The following is a 19,154-nucleotide window of genomic DNA, read 5'->3' as shown; positions in this document are numbered from 1 at the left end:
CCAGCATCCCGGACACGGCGTGAGCCGAAGAGTTCTAGAAGACAACCCTCACAACGCATGCGGCGCCTCAGTCGCAGCCGTCAACGACCCCTTCTCCACGCTCGACTCCTCCTCCACCACCCTCTCCCCCGGCGCCACCACCCCCCTCTGCATCGGCGACACCGTCCCGCCCGCCGACCCGAGCCTCTCCCCCCTCCCCCCCGCCACACCCGCCCCCTCCCTCCTCCCAACCAAATCAAACGCCGGCTCCGGCCCCCCCATCAAATAGTCCCTCCTCCTCCCCCACCGCCCCCACCGCCTCCACCCCCTCACCTCCCCCCTCCTCCCCCACGCCCCCCTCACGACGCCCACCCACGCCCTCCCCACGCCCCCCCTCCACAACAACCCAAACGCCTCGCACCCCACGGCCGCGAGCACGAACAGCGTCGCGACGGTGACGCGCTGCGAGATGACGATGGGCGCCGTGTGGCGCACGCACGCGTCGTTGTCGCGCGTGAGGATGATGCACGCGATCCACGGCAGGGCGGCGTCGGCGTTGGCCAGCGCCAGCTTCTCTTGCGCGTTGTCCAGCACGATGAAGACGACGCAGACGAAGGCGGTGGTGAAGATGGCGAGGAAGACGATGAGGAGGGACCGCCATTGCAGGGCGAGGACGAGGTTGATGCGGTGGAGGGCGGCGCGGGCGGTGGCGGTGCGGGCGCGGGCGCGGGCGAGGGAGGTGGTGGTGGTTGTTGTTGTGGTGGTGGTGGTGCTGGGTTGGCGGGGTTTGTGGGTGGTTGTTGTTGTGGAGTGCGAGGATGGGGTGGTGTGGGCGGCGGAGCGGACGAGCGTGGCTTGCAGGTAGACTTTGATGCAGTAGGCAAAGGTGGCGAGTTGGAGGAGGAGGGCGAGGGCGCCGAAGGCGAGCAGCCAGGACCAGTATGTCGGGATGGAGCCGGTGTGGTTGACGTGGCAGTAGCCGCCGAAGCGGAAGGAGACGCCGGCGTGGGCGAGGACGGCGGAGACAAGGACGATGGTGACGGTCCAGGCGGTGATGTTGGCGGCTAGGTAGGTGTATTTGGTTGGGGTGTGGTCCCACACGATTTGGAGGTGCATGAAGAAGGCCCGGATGAGGATCCAGGTCACGAGTGTCATGCCGCCGAAGGCTGCGAAGGCCTGGGAGGGGGTGGGGTTCAGTGTGGGTGGGATGGGGGAGGGGGAGGGGGGTGGCTTACGCCGGAGAAGGCACAGGTTGTGCTGGTGTTCATGTCGTTGGGTGTGATTTCGTTATGGCATTGTTCGGGCTGGCGGGCTAGCGGGATGATGAAGCCGAGCTCCAGCAACATGATTCCCACGAGGAGAATGATGTTTAGGAAAGTGCGGCGCGTGGCGGTGACTGGGAGGACGGCCATGGAAATGAGCAGGAAGCCACAGAGAATGAAACCGACAACATGGAGCCAAGCGGCGCCGTCGGTCAAGTTCTTGAAATCTGCATCTTGGTCAGCTGGATTGGTCTTGGTGCAGCAAGTGCAGCAGCCTTACCGTCGTCATAGACGTAGTCGAAGATGGGGCATGGGATGCAGCATCTGGAGGTTGCATTGGGGCCCTCAAGCGGGTTCAAGGCACATGCTCGACCAGGAACGACTGGGTTGAGGATCAGCACTCGAACGGATGGGTGGTAGAGGCTTGGACTGACAGCCTCCGCTTTTCGGGAATAGACTTTCGTCCAGGAAAGGAGCGGGACAGGCCCCGTTGAACGGGGAAGTCATTTCAGGCACGACGCAGACACAGAGTCAGTGAAATGCAGGGAGCGTGTCTTGGGGAGGGAAAGAGAAACATGGCCTCCTAGATCGGGGCATTTGTGAGTTGAAGGAGCAAAGACGCTGAGGCGATGCTGGAGAACAAAGGAAGCATGATCCGAGAGCCATGTCAGCCGGGTGCGGCAGCATGGGAGCGAAACACAGACAAAGAATATGGCTGGCCATGTCTCGGAAGGCTGGAAACATCGATGGAGAAAAGCGCGAGTAATAAGCGGGTCTCTGGCTACAGAAACGGTTGTGCCATGCGAATAACGAATGATTCTGCAAGGGGAGTCTGTGACGGGACGACGGCCCAGTCTGCCATTTTCGAATCCGGCATTCTGATTGGCTCGCGATGCAAAAATCCCCTGTAAAACCCTGGCAATGGCAAGTGGGTTGTCGTGCCGCACATGCGACGGGCTCGTAACCCGGCTTGTCGCGCGCTCTGCAGAACGAAGTGGGACCTGAAATGCCGTACGGCTGGAGGTGTTTGCAAGAAGGGACTGGGAGTCGAGATGGGCGCAGAATGGGATAAATACGTCGGCAGTACGAAGCATGAGGGCCTGGACATCAGATCCGCAGAGTGCGTCAGCCAGGTTTGCTCGGTGCTGAGGGCCGTTTTTGGCTCTGGAGCGGGGTATAGCGGGGAGAAGGCGGATAATAACCAAAGGCGTGGCCCCAACAACAGCAGGCAAAGTGTGACACAGGATCTTCAATCCCACGTCCAATATCAATCTTCGCGCGTATGCAGGCTGCGAGCGAAGCAATTCTTGCATGGCTTGTCGCTCCCCGACGCCATCGCAGATGGACGGCGTCGGCCCAGCGGATTGGGTGGCCTGAGCGCGTGACAGACGAGGATGAATTCTCAGCGTTTGGTGAAGTCACATCGACGTATCGTCGGCGGACAGGAATTACAGGAAAAATTATAAAATTGCGCGATTTAAAAGCAGGACTTGGATGCATGGCTCCGCGTGCCTCCGCGTGCCTCCGCGCATCGCTTAGAGTTAGTGTCGTGGAGTCGTTTCCGAACACCTGAAAGTCAAACAACATGGCTTGACATAACCGCTGCTCGCGCACGCGGGCCGGGAGCTGAGTCGGTCGGTCAGGGTTTAATTCTCGAGCCCACGCGACAGAGCTGGGGGCGGACCAGGGACCAGGGTCCAACGCCGTGGATCGTCAATCGAGTGGCTAACTCTATCTGACTCCCCCGCATCTTGACAACCGCCTGCACCGCGAATGGAGCGAGTCGCACACGGCCTGGGGGCAGCTGGGCGTGCCTGCCTGCGCGACGCCAGCCGGTTGGGGGCGTCCCAGCGCGCCCCAGGGCGCGACAACAGCGTCCGAGCGCTGTCACATGCAGCTGGGAAGGCGCCACCAATGGGTGCGCCAGTGGCATGGCTGCTGCACCCCACGCGCCTGCATCCTCTCAACAACTGCTCCACCGGCCAGTGCTCCACCTGCTTCCACTGTCTTCTCTCGCCTTTCACCAAGCTGTCCTCTTCCTCTTCGCGCTCAACCGCGACCTCCTCCTCCTCCAATTGACGTCACTCTCGCGACGCACCTCAAATCACCTGCGCCGCCCACCTCTCGCTCCGCCGCTTTCCCGCGCCGCAACTCGCTCAACCTGGATCCCGAACGGTAGCCACGATGCCAGGCTCCGAGACACCAGGGACCGAGTCGTCCACCTTGCGCGAGCGTCGTCCGCAGCCTGACGCCAATGGCTCCCCTGCCCCTCCCGAGAACGACGCCGCCGCCGCCGCCAAGGTCAGGGAGCTCAACCAGGAATCAAAAGAGAAAAAGACATTCGGCAGGACGCCCGATGGAACCAGTTAGTCTAGCTTTGACCCTCCATGACCGGACCTCCTCCTTGCCCCCGGGAAACTAACGCTCCTTAGTCTTTACCGTGCCGCACACCGAGGACATGGTCTCCCAGCTCCTTAGCCCCACCCAACCAAAGAACCTTTCCGACGCCATCATCCTTGCCGTCCTGGCCGCCCATCTCCTCGCCCTCTGGCTGCTTCCGTCCGCCGTGCGCGTTCCCTTCTTCGCCGCTGTCTTCTTGCTCTGGCGCGCAGGCTACAACATCGGTATCGGCTGGCTCTTGAAGGAGCAGTCGGAGCATCTCAGACTGATCAACTGGGCTCGGAAGACGCACATCTTCGAAGACCCCGCCGCCGGCAAGAATCGCCACCCCCGCCTGTATGCGCTGCTCAAGCGCGAGATGGAGACCAAGATCCCTGACGACTACAAGTTTGAGACCGCCCCAATTGAGTACAATACCTGGCTGGTGTTCCGCCGCGTGGTTGACTTGATCTTGATGTGCGATTTTGTTTCATACTGCTGCTTTGCTGTTGCATGTGGCGGCCGCCCCGCCGGCGAAGGCATCGCCATGACTGTCGGCCGCTGGTTCGCTGGCTGGGCCCTCGTCCTCTTCAACCTCTGGGTCAAACTCGATGCCCACCGCGTCGTCAAGGACTACGCCTGGTACTGGGGGGACTTCTTCTACCTCATCGACCAAGAGCTCACTTTCGACGGCGTCTTCGAGATGGCTCCCCATCCCATGTATTCGGTCGGCTACGCGGGTTTCTATGGCATCTCGCTCATGGCCGCCAGCTACAAAGTCCTGTTCATCTCCATCGTCGCCCACGCTCTGCAGTTTGCCTTCCTCACGCTTGTCGAAAACCCCCACATCGAGAAGACCTACAACCCGCCTCCCCCGAAAAAGCGTACTCTCACTGGCGAAAGTGATGTTCATCCCAACGTCGATGCTGGTCATGTGAATGGTGCTCCGCCCTTGGCTTCGTCTACTCAACCCTCGCCCGTACACAATCTCATGGGCTGGCAGACCCACGATTTGCATCGTGTCACTGATGTCTCGGTCATTTTGTTTCAGCTTTACATTTTCAGTGTCACGTTGCTTTCGCCCCAAACTCCTTTCTACCAGGCACTGTTCGTCGCCCATGCCGTGGCATGGAGACTCTGGTTCTCCGCTGGAATCGGTATCATTCTGAGCGAGCAATCCAACAAGAAGCGGTGGACACGCCACTTCATCAAGTATGGAGAGAGCACTGAGGAGGCTTGGCGCCAATGGAAAGGGCTGTACCATATCAGCTGCACCATGTGCTACGCTAGCTTCATTGCCGCAGCATGGAAAATGTATGCCCTGCCTCCCGACTGGGAGTATGGCTTGGCCCTGCTTAGGCACGTCGTGGGTGTCATGCTTGTTGCGCTCCAGATCTGGACCGCCGTCAGCATATACGACAGCTTAGGAGAGTTCGGATGGTTCTTTGGTGACTTCTTCTTCGATCACGCGCCAAAGCTCAACTACAGCGGCATTTATCGCTTCCTCAACCAGCCGGAGCGTTTCCTCGGTCTCGCCGGTGTTTGGGGTGCTGTTGTCATCACCTGGAGCAAATCGATCTTCTTCCTTGCTCTTCTTAGCCACATTCTCACGCTTTTGCACATCCAACTTATCGAACGCCCTCACATGCAGAAGCTGTACGGCCAGAGCATTCGCCAGGACTCTGGCATCTCCAAGACGCTGAAGCGTTCCCTCCCTGCTCCATTCCAACAATGGCACGGTAACATGGACCGCGTTCTTGGAGACACTGTCGAATTTGTTGAAGACTTTCTCGATGCTGCTCGTCCCAAACTTGCCGCCGGCGTCGAAACCATCGTCAAGGACGCCACCAACCTCTTCAAGAACTACCCAGCACGCATTAGCATTACTCGTGTGACTCCTGATCTCGCTGGCCTCGACCCGAAGGACTATAGCTTAGCAGTCTCCGGTGAATCTGCCTCTGAGTTGGCAGAACGCGAGCGCCGCACTGGTCGTGAAGGTGAGGACGCCCGTGGTCCAGCCCGCAAGTACAGCGAGTTCAAGACTCTGTCCTTCGAATACGGTGCGCCTATCAAGGTACGCTGGACTGCGCCTATCAACCATTCGAAGAAGGACTGGATTGGTTTGTACATGGTGTCGGACAACCTCTCTCGTGAAGTCACCCGCATCGCTTCCCAGGGCCGCTGGGTGGCCACCAACCCAGGCTCTTACGACAGCGTCCGCGCCGACGCAGGTATACTGGTCTCAGACCAGCTAGTCTCCGGTGCTGAGCGCAAGGACGGCGAGACGAAAGACTTTTACTCGGGCGAGGTGGAATTCTCGGGCGACAAGCTATGGTGGACCACTGGCGTGTTCGAGTTCCGCTACCACCACGACGGCAAGCACAACGTCATGACCATCTCCCCACCGTTCGAGCTCCGCATCGGCCGCTTTGACGAGGACGACGTCGAGCTGCGCCCCTCGGTCCCCAATCCCACGGCCACCAGCATGGCAGACGGTTCCAATGGCAACATTGTCGAGAGCTCGCTCCGCCTGGCCGTCGAGCAGGCCCTTCTGCCTATCGTCCGCAACTCTTTCGACCGCGATCCCGAAATTGCGCCGGAGACGGTGGATGAGGGCTTCGGTGGTCTGGTCGAGAGGGACGGCAAGTTTGCGAAGAGAGTCGTCTTCGCGGTGCATCAGATGTTCGGTGTCGAGTTTGCTCCCGAGGTCGTGCAGGCGGATGGGTGCGTGAGGAACTTGGCGTGGCGGATTGTCAACGCCAAGAAGGTTTTGGTGAGTGGAGGAATCTCTTTTCCTTCTGTGTGACATCGTTTCTCGAGAACCTTCTTACTACTTCTTTAGGGTGTGTAAGAGAGCGGAGAAGGTGGTTCCAGCGATGATGCGAGGACGACTGAAATTCTTTTGCCTTCCACCGCTTTGTCGCCGAAGGAAACCCTCTCGTCAGGGTTGCTTGTTCTTCTTTTTCATACCGCGTATTTCCCGAGCGGTCCATCTTGCTAATGCTTTTTGCTCTTTTCTCATCTACGCAGGCACCTTACAGCATGTCGAGCTCCGGCGGCAACACCACGCCTAGCGGGGCGAAGTATTGAAAGCCATCAGCACGATGGCAAGGAATTGGAATGGGATACCCCGGATCATGAGGAACCTCCGCCGACCGATGGGGTCGATGATGAGAAGACGAAGGTTTCATGCGTATGTTGAGATACACCAACCGGTGATTGCGAGCATTCCGGCTGTTTCATCCAATATTTTTTCCTTTTTCTTTCTGCTAAAAAGATGTCAATGATACTCCTGGGGGAACTCTGAAAAGGAGTACTGAGATAGTTGGGTGGGTTTATTTGCTACGTTGAGGAAAGTGGTATCTGGGGTTCGGCGGTTGTGGAAGAAGATGAAATAAAAGCAGAAGAAAATGGAAAAGGACGGGCTTAATAATACCCGCCTGCTATATGTATGGCGGATGGGGTCTCGGACTATAAAAAGCGAAATCAATACAATGTTAGTCGTGAGATGTGGAGATGATGTGTGGAAGTGTTGAGAGTGAGGTTGTTGTGAGAGAGGTAGTCTTCGTCGGGTTGAACCGAAAAGAGAAAGGAGAGGTAACTGATCGTAACAGGGAGAACAAGAAACTTACTAGGCCCATGTAAATACACGTGTTGGGCAACTCTCGGCAGGAAATGAACGCGGGACACTCTTGGAACTTGATCGCACCGCCGCCATCGGGCGCGCATTCATAAAGTGTGCGGATTGAGATCAAGGACGCCTTTGGTATTCTTCTGAGCCGACAACGCATGGTTTAGAGCCGAATGTTATTACACTGAGAATCAGCCATGACTGTACACGACGATAATAGTTTCTGTTTTCCTATTACCTCTCACGACATCAAGAAGTTTCGCAAAAGGATCAACCAATCGTAACGAGTTCACCTCAGTTGACTATCGAACAGAAAAACATGCACAGACATACACACACACTCCCTCTCTCTTGCATGATTAAATCCGTTTATGCCCTATCGCCCGAGCTCCCGTCTGGCCACCTGTGTACCCTGAACTCCACCAATGCATGCATGAAACTAGGAAAACTTCAGTGATACAACAACAACACCCTGGGTATAAACAACCAGTGACTTCCTCCCCCGCGCGATTGCCTCTCCACCGCTGCTGCTGCTGCTGCCGCCGCCGCCGCCAATCCGCAGCTACATGCCCCAACCGCTCCCGCCCGCACCACCATGCGCATTTCCCTGCGCACCACCGCCAACGCCAGCAGCGCCCGCGATGAAATCGCCATCCAAATTCATAAAATCGCCGACGACATCGCCGACGGCGGCGATGCCGGCGAAGCCCGCAGCATCGGCCATGAGCGCCGGGTCGGTAGCCTGCTGCTGCTGCTGCTGTTGGGGCGGCGGGGCGGGCGCGGTGATGGCCCGCAGCTCGTCCGGGGAGGGGGGCTCCAGGCTGTCGGAGATGTGGACGGCGGGGGGGACGGCGCGGCCGAGGGCGTCTCTGCGCTGGTTGTGGCGGACGCCGAGGGCGTTGGCGTCGTTGCTGTCGTTGCGGGCGTTGATCCAGTGCGAGGCGTCCTGCAGGTTGCCGGCGCGGATGCTGCCGTCGTATTCCTTGTCGCCGAGGATGATGGGCAGCAGGCTGCTGCTCTCGTACCAGCGGCCCTTGACGTGCTGGACGGGGACCTGGTGCATGGGGCGGAGCAGCTTCCAGGTGCCCTTTTGGCCGAGCTTGGACGAGACTTGGTTGCGGTAGCGCAGGTCGAGCACCATGCGGGCGGGGAGGTGATCGACCGAGGGCACGGGCTGGGTGGCGGGCAGGCTCGAGATGAAGGTGTAGAGGTCGCCGAAGATGGTGACGATGGAGCGGCCCTGCTGGACGCGCTCCATGATGTCGATGACGACTAGGGTGGGCACGTCGATGTTCGGTACGTCCATGTGTATCCGCACGGGCTCGCCGACCCAGATCTTCTCTGCGCCGAGGAATATTCCCGCCCAGTGACGTTCCTCGGTGCCGGCGCCGGAACGCTGGCTCAGCAGGTTGAAGGTGGTATACGTGTTGTCGACTGCTTTGGCAGCGAGTATGCTTGCGTCCACCTCTGGGTTTCCGTGCCCGTACTGTCCACTGACGGCAGCTTGCCAATCCACGTTTTCGTACGTAACGTCCCGACGGTTTTGTAGGTGAGCGAAAGTAAGCGGAGGTGCACTCCACGCAAGCCAGGGGCGGAGAAGGTTCTCAGCATTGAGGTGCACCGGCGTCTGGAAGTCATGCGGGTGTGACAGCGGCTGTACAATGTAGTGACGCTGTACTTGGTTGTTGGCCAATTTCGTCAGATATCTTCGAATCAGCACGCCCAACCCCCACGCCTCTCCGCGACTCATCCATACCACTTCGCCAGGCCGGAAGAGAAGGGATTGGTATGAAGCGTCGAGTTGATAATCGGGCAAAGCCAGCCGCGGTATCGTAGACGGGCCAGGCTGAGGAGGTGTCTGAGGAATGTTTTGCGGTGTTGCTGTGCGCGGGGCTGGAGGCTGGTGTACTGAAGGCGCTTGCTGAGTGGGGGCTGCGATAGGTTGTGTCTGAGCGCCGGCTGAGGCCGGGCGATTAAGAGCGACTGGCTGGCTCTGCGGAGTCGATGATTGGCTGCGAGGTCGATGAATGGCAACGTAAGGATCTCTGCCGACGCCAGACGTTGCAGGTGTTGCAGAAGTCGCAGGCGTGGCAGGGGTGGCAGGCTGTGTAGGGTGCGCAGGTTGTGCGGGTGGTTGTGGAGGAGCCTCCTTCTTGACCGGGGGTTTCTCATCCTGCACTTCCTCCGGGCAGCAAACTTTGCAGCTGCAGTTGTTCGCGTCTCCATCTTTATCCGTGGCGAGCCACAACAGGTGTGGGAAGAAGTCGGCGGGACTTCTAAATCGCTTCTTGCGGCCCATGGGGTGGCCGTATAGATATGCGTCCTGACGGTCGTGGCCGCCGCCTGCATGGTTTTTGGAGGCTTTGCGGGATTGGGGATCGCCATCGTGTGCGCGCGATTTGATATGCTCAAAGAGTCGGTAGTGTTCAGGAAGAGCGGCGAGCATGCATGCCTTATCTGCGGGGGTCAGCGGAGGCGGGTAGGAGTGCGGTTGGAATCTTACGTTGGTGCTCAGAGCCAGGACCAGCGAGTTCGCGCATCAACATGCCGCCCAGCTTGCGACGCCAATCCAAGTGTTTGGGCTCATCTTCAGCGATGGGGCGGTAGTAGTCGCTGACGCCGTTCGAGTCGGGCTTGTCGTTCAGCTGCTCGGGCGTGGGCTCGTTTTTCTCCTTCTTCTTGCCGTGCACCGTCTCCAGCTTTCCATCAGAGCGGCGCACGTAAAGCGGGTAGTATCGTGTCATTGTGGCGGCGTGGCAGCCCGCGCGAGCATGGCCGTGCTGGTGCGGCGGCGTGCAAGGTGTTGATTGCGGCGAGCGATCGGAGAATTGGCTTGCGCGGAACGCTTGGCTTGGGTCGGGCGCGGGCGTCGGAATAGCCCTCTTGACGGGGAGCGGCAGCGCGGCTGGGCGCGGATGCAGATTGCAGCGCTGCAGGCGGAAGCAGTCGGCGGCAGGTGAGAGTGAGGTTCGGAAGGCGACCAGAGGTGAGGGCCAGGTGAGGGCGGGGATGTGGTTTTGCGGCCGGCAAGCTCTGGGGCTGGAGATCCCTGCGCCGATCAACGAGCCCAGCACGAGATCACGCGTCGGTGCGGCGCGTCTCCCCAGATATTCCAGCCAGCCTGCTCTCACCTCTGCCAACCATCACAGCCCTCGTCTTCATGTCGCACATGGACCCAATTCTGCCCAGCTGATCCTGCCAACTGACCAAACAAGCCTCGTTTGCACGCGCGTCGCTGCAATCGCCCGTTACAGCTCCAATGGACCACCCGGCGCTGCCCGTGCAGGGCAGCTCCAAGCTCGTTACGCCGCCGGCAAAGCGCCGCAGCACCTATGAAAGCTTACTCAATGCGTTTGGGGCTCAGAACACATCGAGTTCCGTGACTAAAGCCCGCAGGTCCCTTGCCTCAACAGAATCCATTGCGCACCCGCCTCAGACGCTCTCCTCGTCGCCCGACCCATTGCCCATGCCGCCGCAACCACCGAATACTGCGAAATCCATCGAGCTGGACAGTCCAGCCAGCACTGCAGATGGGCTCGACGACCCGTCCACCCAGAGTGAGGACTTGACTCCCAGGCGCTCACTCCGCCCACGCCGCAACCTCTCAGATCTGAACTACACCGACTCGCCCCGCCTCGCACAAAGTTCCGCGAAGAAGGAAAAGGTGAATCTCGTCATGTCGGACATGGTTTCGTCACCGAAGAATTCACCTAGGCCGAAGATCAATGCCAGCGCGCGGGCCCAGATCCGTGCAGACATCGAATCGAACACCAAAGTGAAGCGAGACGCTTTCCTCTACCGTCACAACGAGTATTTTCTCCCCCTGCTCCCCGACGGCAGCTACATTGCGAAGCTCAGCAAAATCAAACATGGAGCCTTCGTGCCTTACTGCGAGCTGGACAAACAGCCCCAAGGCATCACAGCAACCTTGAAACCCTACCAGTTGAGCGGCCTCTCGTTCTTGGCTCACATGTACGACAATGGTATGCCTTGCATGTTGGGAGATGAAATGGGTCTCGGTAAGACTTTACAGACCTTGTCCCTCTTTCAGCTTCTCGAAGAAAGAAAGACCAGTCACTACGCTCAAAACCGGCCGTATCTTGTTGTATGCCCCTTGAGTGTTGTGAACTCCTGGGTCAATGAGGCGACCCGATGGACACCCGAGCTCAAGGTCCTTCGCTTCCACGGACCCAAGGCCGAGCGCGACGCGCTGAAGAAAGTGGCCACTGGCCAGAGGGATAGGTATGGCCAGGAGACCAATCGGTCCAAGAGACGGAGGGGTGACCGTCGTCGCGGTTCGAACAAGATCATCAACTTGGATGATGACGAAGATGACGATGCCTACAAGATCGTCATCACTTCCTATGAGACTTTCGTGTCTGAGCAAACTTGGTTCAAGGCTGCCTTCGTTTGGCGGTACATTGTTCTCGACGAAGGTCATCGCGTCAAGAACAGCAAGGCCAACGTCTCCCACGCCCTCCAGGGTCTTCGCGCCGAATATCGCTTGATCCTCACCGGAACTCCGCTCCAAAACGATATGCAGGAAATGTGGTCCCTGCTCCACTGGCTGTTGCCGGATGTCTTCACCACCAAGACCGCTGAGCTGTTCAAAAACTCGTTTGACCTTAGTCGCGGCCAGATTGACACTTCCGTCATGGATCACGCACGCCGACTTCTCGAGCTGTTGATGCTCCGAAGGATGAAAACGAGCCCCGGAGTTGACCTGAATCTGCCTCCGAAAGAGGAAGTTCTGCTCTACGTTCCTCTCACGCCGTTACAAAGATTCTGGTACCTCCGATTACTGACTCGCTCTGGCGAGGCTCTCTTGACCGACATCTTCGCCAAAGCCAAGGACAAGGAGCAGAAGGCTCTGCAACAGGATCTTACCGAAGAGAAAAAGTTGAAGATGTTGGAAGAGACTGAGAAGATGGCCAGTGAGACACCGGCGGGGTCGGACGTGTGGGAGGAAACCCGGGAAATGATGATCCAAAGCCTGGCCAACGAACGTCAAGAACAAAAACAGGGCGATTGGGCCAAACTGATGAACTTGGTCATGCAGCTCCGAAAGTGTTGCAGCCATCCATATCTTCTTCCCGGAGTCATTCCAGACCCGTACCCCCCTGGCGACCACGTCATCCGCGCCTCTGGGAAGTTCATCGTCCTGGAAAAACTCATACAGAACCTGATTTTGGAGCGCGGTAAGAAAGTACTCATATTCTCCGGATTCACAAGTACCCTTGATCTTTGCGAAGACCTCTTGACCTTGTTGGGTGGAGACGGAGAGTCGTTCCGCTACCTCAGGTTCGACGGATCCACCGAAAGGGCCCGACGTAATCTGGATGTTCGTTTGTTCAACGACAAGTCGACCAACTACATGGCAATGATAGTCTCTACCCGTGCAGGTGGTTTGGGAATCAACCTCACCGCGGCTACCGAGGCCATATTCCTGGACGAGGACTGGAATCCGCAGGTCACTCTTCAAGCGGAGGCTCGGGCACATCGCATCGGACAAACGAAGCCTGTAACCATTTACAAGCTGTGCACACAGGGAACGGTGGAAGAACAAATGATGGGCAGGATTCGTAAGAAGTTGTACCTTTCAGCGAAGATAACCGAGTCGATGAAGAGCGTCTACGGAAGTCCAAGTACGAAGAGAAAGCGCGGCAGACCGAGTGAAGAGGATAAGCCGCATCTCAACGTGTCGCAGCTCAAGACGCTTATCCGCCGCGGCGCTCAAACGCTGAGCCACCCAGAAATCGATGTCACCGAAATGTTGTCTTGGGATCTGGAAACCATCTTGGAAAAGTGCTGCGATAAGCCCAGCAGCGATAAGCCCAGCGATTCGGCAGTTGGTGAAGACCGCAACGTTGATGAACAGACATGGCTGTCATCCATGGAAAAGGTCGAGACGGCAGTTTTCGACGGCCGCCGTATCCAACGCAATTCCGATGCCGACCACTTCAGCGTGCAGACGGATCTGGTCAGGAACGATCGCCGGAAGGGAAAGGAAACGACCGTGATGGTTGGCGGCTTTGCGGTCAACAAGCAAAGCATGGCTTGTGGCGAATGGGAAGCGATGCCGACGTTGGCCGGCAAGGATCCGCGGCTGGCAGAGCCCGTCCGGGCGAAGAGGAAACCCGTGGTCAACCAAGACGTAAGAAACCTCCCCAATGCCGATGTATTCCTCGCCGTCGACGAGAGTTCCACTGACACGCCACAGCACTGCCAAGCCTGCTGGGACGGCGGAAAAATCTGGCTGTGCTCTTTCTGCCCCCGCAGTTACCACGAAGGCTGCCTGACCGATGAGCAGAAGCGCGTCGTCGGTATCGGCTCGCAATTCTCCTGCCCGCAGCACGGCTGCGCCGACTGCGCGAAGCGGGCGTCCGAGGCCGGCGGCATGCTCTACCGCTGCCGCTTCTGCCCGCTGGCTTTCTGCGAAGACTGCCTCGACTTCGATCGCGCGCAGCTCATCGGCGACGTCGTGCCCGAGTTCGAGCTGCTCGGTGTTGGAGAAGTCAGGCAGGCCTACTACGTCAGGTGCCACGTCTGCGCTGATACCTTCAAGGAGGAGCCCGAGATGAAGGACTTTTACGAGGGAGAGGCGAGGGGCTATGAGCAGCAGTGGGAGGAATGGAAGGAGATGAAAAGGGCGAAGAGGACGAAGAGGGTCAAGAGGAAGGACTCTGGGATTCAGAGTGACGTTGAAACCAAGAAAGAGGACGTCAACAGTGAGTATGATTGGGATCCGGAGTATGTCTGATTTTTGGTTCGCGCCTTGGATCATTGCGCCGCAGCTTTGACGCAAAAGTTTGGTTGGATAACGAGCGAGAGGCGTTCGACAAAAGGCTATGGGTATTGGGTTTTACGGATATTGGGTTCTTTGGGATGATGCGGTCTGGATCTTGCGCGACGGAGAACTTGGAAGGGAAATTTCTTTTATTTTTTTGGGGGGGGCGATGAGGGATGATGGTAAGGAGAGGCATTCGATTCGGACGCCGTATACCCCCAGTTTTCCTCGACTTCAAGCTGGTTTGCCCGTCCATTTTTGCTTTTTGGTTCAACGGAGTCATGGTGGCTCGCTCTCCTCCGATATAGAATAGAAAATCAAGTAGATGCAAAACCGGTTGACTGCAGGCCAGCAGAATATCTTCACCCAAAGCAGCGTGCCACTTTCTTTCCAGGACCACTCTTCTTCTCCTTTCAAGGCTTCCTCCCCACGACCACCAAAAACGGAAACCCAACAACCGTCCTACCCCCCGCCTCCTCCTCACTCGGATCCACCTCCTTCTCCATCACAAACGCCTCCTCCACAACCACATCCACGAACCCCGCCCCCCGCACCAACCGCTCCATCTCCCCCCTCTCAATCCCATGCCTCTCCACCCCCTCCCTCTTCTCCCTCGGATGAAACAGCACGCTCTCGGGCCCCACGTCCGCAAAATCCGTAAACGCCACACAGCCCCCCTCCTTCAAACACCCCAAACACGTCGCCAAAAACGGCCCCAACCGCGGAATGTGATGCAGCGTCAGATGCGCCACGACGACGCCCCACCGCACCGGCGCCGGCGCGCGGGGTCCCCCCGGCTCATCGTCCCCACCACGTCCGCAGACGCGCCGCAGCAGCGCGCCCGCCGCGCGCTGCACGTCCGGCTGGTCCGCGCGCTCGAGCAGCGTCTCGACCGCGGCCAGGTTGGACAGCGGGGGCCGCTGCGAGGCGTTGGTCATGGCGGCGGCGGCGGCGGCGCTGGCGGCGACCTTGGCGTTGAACGCGGCGACCATGCCGCTGGACAGGTCGGCGCCGAGGAGGCTGCGGCAGTGCGGGGAGAGGTGCGACGAGAGGAGGCCGGTGCCGCAGCCGATTTCGAGGATGTCGAGGGTGGTTGGGGATTGGGGGTGGGCTGGGGGGTGGGTGGGTGGAGGGTTTTAGTTGTTGGTGTTTTTGGTGTTTGTTTGGTTTTGGTGGTGGTGGTGGGTGGGGAGTTGGGGGTGAGGTAGGTACTGCTGTGTTGGGGTGTAGGTACTTACTGAGCTCTGGGACGTGGCGGAGTAGGGCTTCGTAGGCGAGTTCGCTGCTGCGGACGGTGACGGGGTTAGTGTCCCAGGCGGCGGCTTCGGCGTTGAAGCGGTCGGTGGCGGAGGTCGACATGGTTGATGATGGGCTTTGGATGTCGCTGTCTCACTTGTTTGGGGGGGCTTATAGTAGGGTTGGTGAGGGATTGGGGGGAAAGGTGAGGTTGAAATAAACATCGACGCCGGGGATGACAGGGTTTCATTGCTAGCTCCGTTACACTTGTTCCCCCCACTTTACAACCAACCACATCGATGTTTTCTAGCTATAAGAAGAAAACAACCCATTCTGGGCGATGTAGATTACTACTATTCATATAGTCCAAAATCTTCCCAAAGAGCTCTGAATCCAACTCCCTGTCAACCCTCTACTTATCTCGGTCACTAAAATACCTCCCAAAGAACTCCAAGCGCGTCCAAGTCTCTCTCTTCCCTCTACTTCCCTTCATCAGCCCCCTGTTGACCACAAGCCCCGACGCTGCCACCCTCCTCACATTCCCCATCCTCCGCCACTGAGCCAGGAGCCTTCAGAATGGCATCAGATAGTGCACTCCTCACCAGCATTCGACAAAGGAGGGCTGGGTTAGTCGTCTTCATTCAGTAGCTTGGTAAAGTAGCCCACGTTGTTGCTGTCGGATGCCTCCGTGGGGACGGCGGGGGCGGTGGTCGGGACGGTGGAATATCCGGGAGGGTAGTAGTCCGGATAGTCAGGCGTTGCGCGGGCGCGCTCCTGCGGCGTAGGCGGTGGGACATTATCATCGTGCTCGTTCACATTCGTCTTGCTGGCGTCGTTCTGGATCATTTGGGCATGTGGTTGTTGCTGCGGCTGCGACTGCGGCTGCGGCTGTGGCCCCTCCTGGCGCTTCCTGTTCCTCCTCTTCTTCGGCGCGGCAGGAGTCGGAGCAGATGCGGGAGCGGTGGGAGCAGGATCGGGTACGGGAGCGGGAGCGGGAGCAGTAGAAGCGGACATGTCCGCCTCACTGGCGCCGCCGACAGTCTTCCTCCTGCTGTTCGACTTCCGATGCGACAGCTTCGTCTCCATAAACGCCAGCGGCTCCCACACGAGGTCGTCGATCCTCACAAACGCCTCGACATCGTCCCTAAACGGCGCCGCAATCGCCTTGGAGCACAACACCGCCGCATGCACCGCCCCAAACCTCTCAAACACATCCACCGCCTCTCCATCACCCCGGCCAAACACCTGCCCCAGCTTACTCATCGCATGCCTGTCGACCTCGAGCAGCGCCTGGCCCTGCGCCCCATCCGCCGCCGGCCGCACGAACCCGTGCGCCGCGCCCTCGACGAGCCGCTCGCACACGCGGTACGCCCACGCCTGCACGTTGCGCGTCTGCCGCTCCCAGCCGCCCGTCGTGTGCTCCGGCGGCGCGCCGGCGAAGGCGGCGGCGGCGGGGGACCGCGCCGAGTCTTGCGAGCAGGCGGGCGACGTGACGGCGTCGGCGAGGAGGCGCGCGAAGTCGTCGAGGTGGGAGGTGAAGTGGGCGAGGTGCAGGTCGGCGGGAGGCGGGGAGGGGGCGGTTGTGGTGGTGGCGCGGCGAGAGGTTTCGGTGTGTTGGTGGAAGGAGTGCGCTTGGGGGGCGCTGGTGATGCGGCGAGCTGGCGGGAGGGCGGACCATGCGGGGTAGACGCAGGGAGGGCGTTGGGCGGCGGGCGTGGCGGACCAGGGGAAGACGTCTGGGTCGCCTTGTTTGGTGCGTTGGGATTTGGGGAGGGAGCGGTTGGTGTTGGTGCGGCGGTCTTCTTTCTTGAGGTCCGCGTAGGCGGAGGGCTGGTAGGCGAATTCGATGATGTTGCCTCCGCCCTCGGAGCCGAGGAGGTCGCCGAAGATGGCTTTTTCGTTGCGGATGGCCTGCAGGGCCTGCTCCAGCCTGTCGGTGGCGGTCAGGTTCACGACGTATCCTGGTTTGCGGGTGAGGACGCGGTGACGGGGGTTGGTCGACACGCGGAAGCCGTGTTGTGTGCCGTCGGCGACGACGTCCATGAACTTGAAGTAGAGTGCAGTTATCTCTTCGGGAGTGTAGAATGGCTGGCCGTTCTCAGCCATGCGGACAAACTTGTCTGCGGCTTTCCCTCTGCTCGCCAGCTTGTCCCTCATCTGGCTGAGGTCAATGGCCGCGTTGTACCAACGTTCCGCATTCAGAGCATCGTTAGCACGAACCGTCGACAGAGTAGTGTCAGCGTAGACGCCAGCACGCTCCCAGACGGAGTCACGGTGTTGCTTCGCCTGTAATGCCGAGTAGATCCGCAGGTCATAGTTGGTTTCCTGCCACTTCGCATATGTCCTCGTGCGGTTGACATCGAATGATGTCGTAACCTTCTTCTTCAGCCAGGCTTGAGCGTGGCCGTTCAGACCAAAAAGAGTGATGTCGGATTCGTCCTGGCCGATTTGGGAGGGATCGGTGATGACAGTAACGATGACACCCCCGAGGGTGCAAGTCTCCTTGCCAGCCGGGTCACTGATGGGCTGGACGGGCTGATGAGCCGCAGTGGAGTTGCAATCCACAGAGGAATACGCCATCTGGGTGAAGTTTTGACCAGCAATTGAAGGACTATAGTTCGTAGATGGGTGTGATGCAGCTTCCATTGCCTGGTTGGGCGGGCTGGAAGACGCGGGTTGGAATGAGGACCTGACCTGGGCGGGCAAGTAGGAGGCGTATGGGGACGTATATCCGCTGACATAGCTGGGCGGCTGGTACGATTGAGGGTGGAATGAGCCTCCACTGACCGGGCTGGAAGCGCTCGAAGGAGGTTGGTCTGAAGACCGTCCGCTGGCCTGGCTGGACGAGCTCGAGGTGGACTGGAAATTTTGCAGGAACCTGCTGATATGGCTGATCTGCAGGTCGTCGATGGCACTGCTGTCCGTGGGGTTGTGATCCTGCCTGAGCTTCTTCGCTACAGGCGCATCTGCGTCGTTGTCTTCAAGGCGGCGCTTCAAGGGGGAGGAAACCAAGATTGGAGAAGATCCCTTGAGCTAACACGATGAGTTGGAGCACTAGGCGTGAAGGGATTCGTGGATAGACTGACCTGGCTGATCCCATTGGCCAAGCTGTGGTGCCTCATGTCAGTCTCAAGCTTGAGCTTCTTTGCTACAGGCACATCTGAGTCTCCATCATCACGAAGGCGCTTCTGAGGAGCCGCGGAGACGTTATCGTGAGCCAAGGGAGATTGGGGGAACTCCATGACGGGAGTCGGGGGCATGGCTGCGCTGGCAGTCATACGCGGGGCAGGGACATTCTTCTGAGCGTTCTCCATGATAGCGCTTGCTGAGTGCACGTATGGGTTGAAACTTTCGGGGTGGAAATAAGAACGAAGAGGTTGATATGCTCAGATTAAATCGAATGTGCTTGAAACAGAGAGCAGGAGTTCTTGGAGGAACAAGCGTGTTTGAAAGCGATGCAGGCAGCTCAAAGTGAGGGTCTGGACAGAAAAATCTGGAGGATCGTGGTCAAGGTCCAAAGGCTTCGACCTTTGTAGGTGGTTAGCAGCATGTCGCGTGGGCAGGGCGAAAGTTGCGTTGCTATGGTGGGTGCTCAACTGCCCGATAGGGAGGACCTGCGACGCGGTCGAAGGTGTGTTAACACCCACTCGCGACCACAACCACACAAACACCGACTATCCGCCATGGTCTGGCAGCTTCTCCGCGCCTTAGTATGTTATTCCTCGATCTTGGTGCATCTTTCTCGTCTCCTACTAGAATGTCATCGAAGTAACCAGTCTCAGCTGCCCACCGCAACACTTCTACGATGCTCAAAGAACAATGTAGACTCCCGTCCAGCGAACATTCCGCGTTGTACCGCAAGCAATCTTCTTCTTCTTCT

At 58.8% G+C, this 19,154-nt stretch overlaps 6 protein-coding genes across 6 annotated transcripts; 2 read left to right on the top strand and 4 right to left on the bottom strand.

Moving 5' to 3' along the window:
* Positions 1-48: 48 nt before the first annotated feature.
* BKCO1_1000492 (uncharacterized protein) lies at positions 49-1,748 on the bottom strand (the record flags this gene model as incomplete). Its single annotated transcript, XM_020269895.1, has 4 exons — positions 49-1,155; positions 1,215-1,468; positions 1,522-1,623; positions 1,676-1,748. 4 exons carry the CDS (start codon positions 1,746-1,748, stop codon positions 49-51), a joined length of 1,536 nt encoding a protein of 511 aa, XP_020135142.1.
* Positions 1,749-3,425: 1,677 nt separating this feature from the next.
* BKCO1_1000491 (phosphatidylethanolamine n-methyltransferase) lies at positions 3,426-6,426 on the top strand (the record flags this gene model as incomplete). The annotated part of the gene is made up of 2 exons (XM_020269894.1): positions 3,426-3,606; positions 3,674-6,426. The coding sequence occupies 2 exons, from the start codon at positions 3,426-3,428 to the stop codon at positions 6,424-6,426; spliced, it is 2,934 nt and encodes a 977-aa protein (XP_020135139.1).
* Positions 6,427-7,813: 1,387 nt separating this feature from the next.
* On the bottom strand, positions 7,814-9,995 carry BKCO1_1000490 (transcription-silencing protein clr2 protein; the record flags this gene model as incomplete). Its single annotated transcript, XM_020269893.1, has 2 exons — positions 7,814-9,708; positions 9,755-9,995. The coding sequence occupies 2 exons, from the start codon at positions 9,993-9,995 to the stop codon at positions 7,814-7,816; spliced, it is 2,136 nt and encodes a 711-aa protein (XP_020135140.1).
* A 515-nt stretch (positions 9,996-10,510) lies between these two features.
* BKCO1_1000489 (iswi chromatin-remodeling complex atpase isw2) lies at positions 10,511-14,011 on the top strand (the record flags this gene model as incomplete). The annotated part of the gene is made up of 1 exon (XM_020269891.1): positions 10,511-14,011. The coding sequence occupies one exon, from the start codon at positions 10,511-10,513 to the stop codon at positions 14,009-14,011; it is 3,501 nt and encodes a 1,166-aa protein (XP_020135479.1).
* A 440-nt stretch (positions 14,012-14,451) lies between these two features.
* On the bottom strand, positions 14,452-15,397 carry BKCO1_1000488 (methyltransferase type 11 protein; the record flags this gene model as incomplete). The annotated part of the gene is made up of 2 exons (XM_020269890.1): positions 14,452-15,149; positions 15,277-15,397. 2 exons carry the CDS (start codon positions 15,395-15,397, stop codon positions 14,452-14,454), a joined length of 819 nt encoding a protein of 272 aa, XP_020135478.1.
* A 504-nt stretch (positions 15,398-15,901) lies between these two features.
* BKCO1_1000487 (replication factor-a protein 1 subfamily protein) lies at positions 15,902-18,588 on the bottom strand (the record flags this gene model as incomplete). The annotated part of the gene is made up of 2 exons (XM_020269889.1): positions 15,902-18,307; positions 18,361-18,588. The coding sequence occupies 2 exons, from the start codon at positions 18,586-18,588 to the stop codon at positions 15,902-15,904; spliced, it is 2,634 nt and encodes an 877-aa protein (XP_020135485.1).
* Between the last annotated feature and the right edge of the window lie 566 nt (positions 18,589-19,154).

This window comes from Diplodia corticola, assembly GCF_001883845.1.
Source record: "Diplodia corticola strain CBS 112549 chromosome Unknown scaffold1, whole genome shotgun sequence".
NCBI classification, from domain to species: domain Eukaryota; kingdom Fungi; phylum Ascomycota; class Dothideomycetes; order Botryosphaeriales; family Botryosphaeriaceae; genus Diplodia; species Diplodia corticola.
This window is presented reverse-complemented; position numbering and strand designations above follow the sequence as displayed.